Source organism: Sinocyclocheilus rhinocerous, unplaced genomic scaffold (assembly GCF_001515625.1).
Source record: "Sinocyclocheilus rhinocerous isolate Xijiao unplaced genomic scaffold, SAMN03320098_v1.1 scaffold9966, whole genome shotgun sequence".
Lineage (NCBI taxonomy): Eukaryota > Metazoa > Chordata > Actinopteri > Cypriniformes > Cyprinidae > Sinocyclocheilus > Sinocyclocheilus rhinocerous.
Window position 1 is genome coordinate 34,557 of NW_015646539.1, and position 9,281 is coordinate 43,837.

Genomic DNA, 9,281 nt, shown 5'->3' on the forward strand with positions numbered 1-9,281 from the left:
ATGCTATAATATAATTATTGCTGTTATCTATGAAAGAAAGGCAGAGAGCTTTATAGTGTTTTTTTTTTCAGATACCCAATTACAGTCAAAAAGTACATAAACAATGCCAGCAAGAATGCAAGCTGTTATAAAGGACATAGGAGGCCATTTTTGTTATGTGAATAAATATTATTTAATTGTTTAAGTTTATTTGCCCAATAAATGACAATAAAACATTTTTGATTTAAACCATTTTTTGACAGATTCCTAAAATTCCTAAAATGTGTTTTCTCTTTATTATGGCAGGTGATAGCACTGCATGTTTTCATAGCATTCACTTGGAACGTTTGTTTGAAGGACACTGGGCAGAATGTGGAATAGTGTGTTTTTAGTCAATAATAAAAAAATAAATAAAAAATCGACAAAATAAGCATTAGTTGCAGCCCTGCTTTCAATTAAACTCTTCCCAGAACTCCTCAATTCTCAGATTCATTCAGCCGCAGCATCTCGGTCTTCTCTTCACTGTAACAGTGTTAGTGTGTCCTGTTCAGTGAAGCTTATATCTGAGCACCAGTAATGGTCTGTGTAGTGTTTGGAATATTCTATAACTATTAAAATAACAACAGACTGATGTGTTTTTATAAATATACTTACGTTTGTCCATTTTTATGACCACAATTTGACCTGCAAGTGTCAGCTTTGCAGAGTACCAAGTCATTACATTAGTATGATTTCTCAAATATTATGCAACAGTGTGTTTTCTAATTGGAATAGAGTAATGGCTGGGCTTTTTCTGCAATGGTTAACATTTTAATTAATTAGATTATTTAAATTAAATATTACCTTGATGAACATAAGCATTGGTTTCTTTCATTGACAAGTTTTAGTCACTCAACATTTGAATGGTAGTTTGTGTGTTAGTGAATTTATGTGTAAAATCCACTCTATCTGCATTTGACTAGTTGAGATGGTTGCAGAAAAGAACATTGAAAATATTGAAGAAAATCATTAGACAAGACTCAGTGATCTGTGTTAGATCTGTTTATAGTGACTGTTTGAAAAGTAATAACTGACAGAAACTGTTTCTGTTTGTTCTGCAGTTGTGTCTGCTGATGCAGTGAAGCCAGTGTCAGTGCTGGAGGGAGATTCAGTCACTCTACGCACTGGTCTTACTGATATACATGATGTGATACAGTGGAGGTTTGGACAGCAGAAATCTCCTATAGCTGAAATCAATAGAACGGCTGGGATCTTCAACACATTTGATGGTGCTGATGGGAGATTCACGGACAAACTACAGCTGGACTGTTTGACTGGATCTCTGACCATCAACAACATTGGAACCAGACATTCTGGACTTTATAAAGCTGACATCAGCAGCAGTAAACACACCATACACAAGACATTCAACGTGACTGTCAGGGGTGAGTCCATCAATTAAATAATGAATGTATTTAGATTAGTTTTTTGTGAAGTTTAGATGAACACTTATTTGCACTGAATTAAGGCTAAGAAACTATATGTATGTGGTACTGTTAGTTTATTTTTTTCTCAAAATCTCAAAGCATTATACAGTAGTGGTGTTCATAATTGAGTGCTTATCTCCATACATAATTTCAAACATCATTTGGTAAATTGAATTAAATGAAAAATTGAGCTTTGAATCATTCTGTTCAATTAGTACATTTCCAAACGCCAGTAAATATCTGATCTTATGAACACATTTCTTTGTTATTACTTAAAAGTAAATGTCTTATTAGACCTGATGTGTCTTTCTGACAGCAAATGGCTGCTGTATAAATGATGAACATTAACTGAGGGTTAAATCAGCTTTATTAGACAAGACTCACTGAGATTTGTTAACTGAAATTTATGACCAAAATAAAATTCTATCTCTATGCATGTACAGCTACATTATGTAACATTTTAATAAAAAATAAATAAAAAAAATACTAATGATACAATGCAAAAAAATCCATATTCTAAACCCAATACATGTAAGCAGAGCCCATGATCTGGAAATTAATTTGAAACAGTTTAGTTGGCATTACTGCTTGTAGTGATCTTATCGGAATCAGTCCCCCTCAGTAGAAATCATGTTCACTTTAATTCAGATTAATTTTATACTCAAGACAGCATTACAAGATTAATCTCTCAAAACTGTTTCTGTTTGTTCTCATGTGTTTGTTGTTGAGACAGATGATGTGCAGTCAATGTCAGTGATGGAGGGAGATTCTGTCACTCTACGCACTCGTCTTACTAAAATACAGACAGATGATCAGATAATGTGGAAGTTTGGAGACCAAGGCGAACTCTTTCCTCGCTTAAACGACCCTGTTAACGAGAAATGTTTTTTTACTAGTGATGTTACGTTCTGTGCCGAGGCTTCGGAGCATGTGTCTAGAAATCCCGGCAGCTTTCAGTGAAGCGCGTATCGAGGCTTGTATCGCTTTAGAGCAATGACGTCATTGATGACGTCCGAAGCCTCGCTTGGCCAGACTGGTTCAGGAAGCGGTTCGAATCTTGTAAATTCACAGTCCTCTGCCCTGTTAAACTCAGCCACTTGAGGCTTCATCTCACCATCACTATTTTTTACCCCTCGGTAAAAAACATGTCCCAGGCCCCCTCTCCCTCGCCGGGCCCTTGGAATCGTCCTAACCTTCCCCACCGTTACGGTGCCCCTGAGTGTAGTATTAATTTTCAGGAATGGTTTACTGAATGTGCCTTATAAGCACCGTTACAGCAGACAGAGAAACCCATTAAAAAGTCATGGCTCAAGAGAAAAATGAAACATTTTCAATTAAATATCAACATTACCTAGAGCTAAACCTCTGTTAATTCTCAATAAGAACTTCTGTAGATGTCTGACAGAAAGTCAAACTGGGGTGCATTTCCCAAAAGCATTAACTAGCTTGCAAGTTCCATTAAACTCTATCGGTAACGATGGAACTTGCAACCATAGTTGCTTTTGGGAAACGCATCCAGGGCCGTCCTTAGGGGGGTGCAACTGGTGCGGTCGCACTGGGCCCCGCGGCGAACGGACGGAGGGGACCCCCTTCCAATGTTCACCTGCATTTGATCAGTTGATCTGATGAACACATTTCTCTTCTTCTCTTAGTCATTCCTTTGATGGAAATGTCCTGTTAGACTTGAAATATGCCTTTATGACCAGTAAAGTGTTGCTGCAGAATTTATACTTTAATTAAAACAACTGAGAGTTAAATGAGCTTTATAGACTAATAGAATTTAAGTGAGAAGTGTAAGTGAGAAGTGTGAAAAATCTTTCTGTATGTATTTAATTCATGCCTGAGTCGCTGTTCCTCACTGTTCTTCGTGTGTTTGTTGTTGTGACAGATGCAGTGAAGTCAGAGTTAGTGACGAAGGGAAAAACCGTTACTTTACAGACTAATGTTACTGAAATACAGAAAGATGATCAGATACTGTGGATGTTTGGAGAGATTGTCATAGCTGAAATCAATAAAGCAGCCCAACGATTCAACAAAGGCAGACTGAAGCTGAACAATCAGACTGGATCTCTGACCATCACAAATGCCAAAACCACAGACTCTGGACTTTATGAACTGAAGATCAGCAGCAGCAGACACATCATACTCAGGAGAATCACTGTTACTGTCACTGGTGAGTAGATCAAATCTGTCAAAATAAAAGCGGTCTTATTTAGATCAGAGCTCTAAGAACAATTCTAAAGTTAAATGAACACAAGTGTTCACAACTCTACACTACATTTGAATAGTTAAACATAAAATTTGTATTTTAAACTGTTGTACTTCATCAGTTAATAAAGAAAATACTAAGACAGTTCAGCTGCATAATTCATGCCCGAAATAAAGTCAAACTGGGGTGCGTCTCCCAAAATCATTGTTAACTAACTATGGTCGCAAGTTCCATTAAACTCTATTCCATTGTACAAGTTCCATTGTGAAGTTGTTTAATCATACTCTGCTCATATCTTGAGAAATTTTGCAGTTGAATTCATCTAAGGTTGTGGCTGAAAGTCAGTTGTACTTCTTGTGATTCTGCTTATTAACAGGTTCATCACTAATGGTCAACCATCCCTTACAGCGGGGAAAATATTTATTTGATCCCCTGCTGATTTTGTAAGTTTGCCCTCACACTAGGCATGGATGCCTTGAACCGAGCCCGAGCGTGATTATCCCCCCTCCCCACTCCCCCGCTGGCCTGCACTCACACTTGCACTAAACTTTCCGGGCTGGAGCACGCTTACGTCATGTATGAGATAACGGAGGAAACCACTTTCGCTAATATTCTGCCGAATAATTAATAATAATTAATTTATAATTTATGCCGTGCATTGATTTTCACTTGTATGTATCAGAAAAATATTACGGAGGCAGCTGAGGTTAATGAAATAATTTGCAGCTTTACTCTAATAATATCTTTAAAATATTGCCACGTAACGTTGCAAACAACAATAAAATTAGAGAAGGACTTAACTGTAAGTGACACGAGCGTACGCAAAACAAAGGGAACAATAACATATAATGTTCAAAAAGTTCAGAGGATTTATGTTTCTTTCTTTTCCTGATATTTGTTATTTTTAAATGTTATATAGCCCATGTTTTTATAAACATTTTGTTTTAATTTACCACTTAGGCACGTTGACAATAACGTATATCTTCAACATATGTTGTCTATGACCAAAAATGTAAGAAGATATGTTTTCAGTGGACTTTTAAAATTAGCTTTGCTTGAGAAAACATAAAAATATACAGTTACGGCGTTTTTTTTTCTTTTGATTAGTCGAGTTGGTTTTGCATCAAACACAATGTAATTTTCGGCGCTTTGCGGACAGCTTATCTTGCGCATTAAATCACCTGCTCTTTATCATTACAGATGCAGGTCTGTCTACAACTGAAAAAGCATTGATTGGTTTTCTGGTGGTTCTGCTGGTGGTTGCAGCTGCTGTTTATATGATTTACCATTGCTGCAAAATCTCTCAACCAAAGTTGAGATGTAAGTATAACAGCTGATACAGCAAGAAAAAAAGAGCTTTATTGTGCCAGAGTAAAGATTTGAAAGTGTTTGTTCACAATCATGTTTCAAACATTTTGTGTTTATGTGTGTTGTGTTGTAGTTTTGCCCAGTTTGTTCATCATAAAAGCAGGGTTAAAAAGAAACAAAAAAGAAACATTGTTGTAGAATGAAGGACTTGGAATACATTTTTATACAACTTTGAACACCTATTTTATTCTTTGTGTGACAATGAAATGCATAGGTAGTCCACACATTTTAAAATGCAGAAGTTTTCAGTTACAGTTACTGTGTGGGTTTGGGTTAGGTTACAGTATTTATTAATAGCTTTAACAATAGAAGTCTGTGCAGTGTCCCCATTTAGATGAATAAACATGTCTCAATCATAACAGATGGAGGTCTCATCCATTTGGTCTGGTTGAAAGGCCAGCTTAAACCAGCTCAGTCAAGTTTATGATGCTTTTCAACCAAAGAGATCTAAACGTAGATTAATGGAAGTTATAGATTTATTTAAATGACAAGAAATGCTGAGCAGTAGCTTCAGGGTGTCCCAAAGGCAAAATAAGAAACAGAACCATATCAAACAAAACCTCTGGTTAAAATCCCTAACAGAAATTAAAATAAAATACAAAAGCGTGTGTGAGTGTGAATCTGATTCAGTGTAAAGAGGCTTTAATGATCGATCACTGGGCAGGAGACAGATGTGAAGCAAATGATCATGCTGATTTTGTTCCTTTCTGCTTCCATTGGTTTTATTCTCCAGCTAATATCTGTTCTGTGTTTCTCTGTTTGCTGCTGTGACATGAAGACAAGACACTCTCAGTGATTGAGGGAGAAACTGTCCCTCTACACCCTTCTGGTACTGAAATCATTAAAGAAGACAGCATACGGTGGCTGTTTAACGAATCTCCTTTAGCTGAAATCAAAAGAAAGCCCCTTGCACCTGTTGATGTTCTTCTTGAGAGTTTCAAACAGAGATTGGATTGGAATGAAAATCTTGGACCTCTGATCATCAAAAACATACGAATACAAGACTCCGGTTTTTACGAACTCCAGATCATCAGATCTGAAAATAACATCCAGACACTGGAGATATTCAATGTTACTGTCTATGGTGAGTAACTCAGATCTTTGTGTAACAGTGATTCTATGTCAGATCAACACTGTGTGAATAATTTAAATGAAGGACTGTGAGGTTTTTATTTATTTATTTATTTATGTCAAGTAAATGAATCATGTGATTTGGTATTTATCTTAGTGATGTTGTTTTTGCCCATTCAGTTATTTTCACTCTCACTCTGTACTTGATTCAGTTATAGCTTGCAGTATATGTGCAGTCTGCAGCACAAGTATTAAAAACATAATATGAGGCACAGTTTCATCTCAAATCACTTTAAAATCAAGTTTTAATGAGCTTCAGTACAGGTTTGCACTAAACCAGATCCATGTGTTGTGTGTTTGTGAACCACTGAAGACCTCGACAACTATCTGACAGCAAAACATGCAGTGACGGCACCTTATTAATCATAAACACATTAGCATAAGAACATCATTGAATTAAACTGCAACTGCCTTTTGATAGAAAAATGTATCTGCAGTTTCTCAAGTTTACCACTTGAATTAGAGTTAATAAGAATAAAACCATTAGACTGGAACAAACATACAATAAGGAGAGAAAACAAACAGGAATACAAAACAAATGACAATGAATCAACAACAGATAAACAATAACCAGTTTTCTAGCATAAACAATTAAACACTGATGTGTTTCTCCTGATGATCATACATGAATCAGAGAATATGACAACACACAGATCACAGCATACATGGGACCATTCATATAAGTTCTACCATCATTTAGATGTATATAACCTATATGAGAAATTACATTTATTTGCTTTTTAAAATGAGTAAATAGTATATTTTATGCATGGAGGGAATGATCCATGTTGCTTTTACTACTTTTCATTATGGTTCATTTGTTCTCTTGCTCTAATTTTTGTTCTGTGTTTCTCTGCTTCTGTGTGAAGCAAAGACAGATAAAATAAAAATAAAAGAGGTCAAGGAAGGAGGATCTGTCACTCTGGAGACTGGTGTTACTGGAATACAGAAAGATGATGAGATCCTGTGGAAGTTTGAACATGAATACAGTCACATAGCTGCAATCCAAGGAGGGAAAAAGAAAACCCCAACATTTGGTGCTGGTTGGAGATACAGATGCAGACTGAAGCTGGATGAGAACGGATCACTGACCATCAGGAACATCAGACCCTTGGACACTGGACTTTATGTATTACATATCACCAGACGTGGAAATACCTCATTACATTTATTCATAGTTAAAATCTCTAGTGAGTAAATCAAATCTATGTCTTTCAGTATAATAACGATCTTATTTTTGATCAGCACTGTCAATCGTTTAGATGAAGGACTGTGAGTTTGTATGACTAACAGATGACACTTTCGATGTCTGTTAGAACAGACTGTGTGTATAATTGTAAATGAATGTGGTAATAGTAAAAATTCTTAAAACTACAATTCCTCATTATATATACAAAAACCAAGCTTTCCTTTAATATGATCTCTCTCGTGTGTTTTCTTTCAGATCCCTCTGAGCCAGAGGAGATGCGTTTGATGAGTGTGGGCACTTCCAACTCCTGAATTGTCCATTCATTGTCAACATTCAAAATAAATCAACATCAGATTTCTCCTCATGTGAGCATCTCAAATCCCCCGTATGAACGAGCTGTAGATGTGTTTGTATGCAGATGAGCCGCGCAGTTAAACAACAGTATAGAACACAGAAACTTTTCATTTATTGTGAAGTTGAAGGATGTTCACATTGATCTGTAGACTAACTCTCATCTTTATTTGCTCCTCTAAAATAAATCGAATTAAAATTTCATATTCCATACCTGTTACTCAGTGCATATGATGCATACTGGATAAACCACTTGCTATTTCAGCAATTATTAGCCATAATATCTGATGCAAAAATGTCATGTATAGACTAAGAATGCGTGTGTACTAATCCGGTATTTCACTGACTAATGTGATTTTATTTTTATTTTTTTCATATGTATAACACAAGCATGTTTATTCTTCAGGTCAGATCAGAGTCTCTCTGACACTGTAACATTCTCTTCACTTTTAGAAGATGAAGTGTTTAATTCAAGAACTGTCCAGTGTCACGTCGTCTGTTCAATCTCTTTGTTAAAACTCTGATGTGACACATTTATTGCAGGAATTATCTACACATTTATATTACTTCAGTATTGTTTTGCTTTTCTGTTTGCTTATAACTGGTCTTGCTATAGTAAATAATTACCATTATCTTGTATCCATTTATATTTTGTATTATCTGAAGTGAATTTGCCCATCTGTGTCTCTGACCAGATGTGAATGTGAAATTGTAAAATCTGATACTCTGTTCATGATTAATCACTGTTGTGTGACCTTTTTGATTTTTTTATAGTTCTTTGATATGTTATTAGAGAAGCTTCAGCTTGTATCATTTGTATTTGCTGTTTTGAGCCGAACACACAGCCTTCATTTATGCTGTTACTGAATAAAACAATCAAAATAAACCAAAGAAAATTTAGTCTATTGTCTGGTTTATGTTCATCCTAATCCTCCCAGACTGTAAACTTCAAAAGATACTCGAGACACCATTTTGTGGTGATAATAATAAAGTTGTTCGGAATAAAACAATTTGACTAAAAACGTACAACAAGGAGAGAAAACCAATTATGATGTGAAACAAATGACACTGATATAAAGGGGGAAAAAATATGTATAAATGTGCAACCAAACAAAGACCCAAGAAGGGGATCACAAAAAAAGTACATTATGTAACAGTTGCTGTTGTAGTTCGTAGTTTGTCCTCAGAGAGGCGCCATGTAACAGACAGTGAAGTCAAGACTAGCCTTGGTAAGAAATATCCTTCTTAATTAAAACATAATTCCAGCCATATATGAACTTGAATTTTTATGACTAAAGATCTGTTTATACTGTTAGAGTGTATTAAGCTTGATACTGAAAAGATTGCTCCTACACTTAAAGTTATCTTTTTAAATTTCCAATGTATTAAAACCAGAGCAAATCATTAAAATATTATATGTACTATGCTACTCATACTTTAAATTAGGTTTGATTTATATATTTTTTATATTGTCTGTTTTCATTTTAATTTTAGTTCAAGTATGGAGGAGTGGAAGATGATCCCAGCAACAACCTGTGCAATTCCATGCCCAGGAGGATTAAGACAGTGCTAGATAACAATGGTGCTC

General features: G+C 35.6%; 1 protein-coding gene across 1 annotated transcript in view; it reads left to right on the plus strand.

Annotated features, from left to right (window-relative positions):
- The window catches only part of LOC107707935 (uncharacterized), a 25,786-nt gene extending 17,211 nt beyond the window's left edge, over nucleotides 1–8,575 (plus strand). The window contains exons 4-8 of the mRNA XM_016512061.1: nucleotides 3,334–3,618; nucleotides 4,855–4,974; nucleotides 5,801–6,106; nucleotides 7,023–7,343; nucleotides 7,598–8,575. Of these exons, the coding sequence (XP_016367547.1) occupies nucleotides 3,334–3,618; nucleotides 4,855–4,974; nucleotides 5,801–6,106; nucleotides 7,023–7,343; nucleotides 7,598–7,653 (1,088 nt within the window). The 3' untranslated portion in view covers nucleotides 7,654–8,575. The remainder of the gene's footprint in view (nucleotides 1–3,333; nucleotides 3,619–4,854; nucleotides 4,975–5,800; nucleotides 6,107–7,022; nucleotides 7,344–7,597) is intronic.
- The last annotated feature ends 706 nt before the right edge of the window (nucleotides 8,576–9,281 follow it).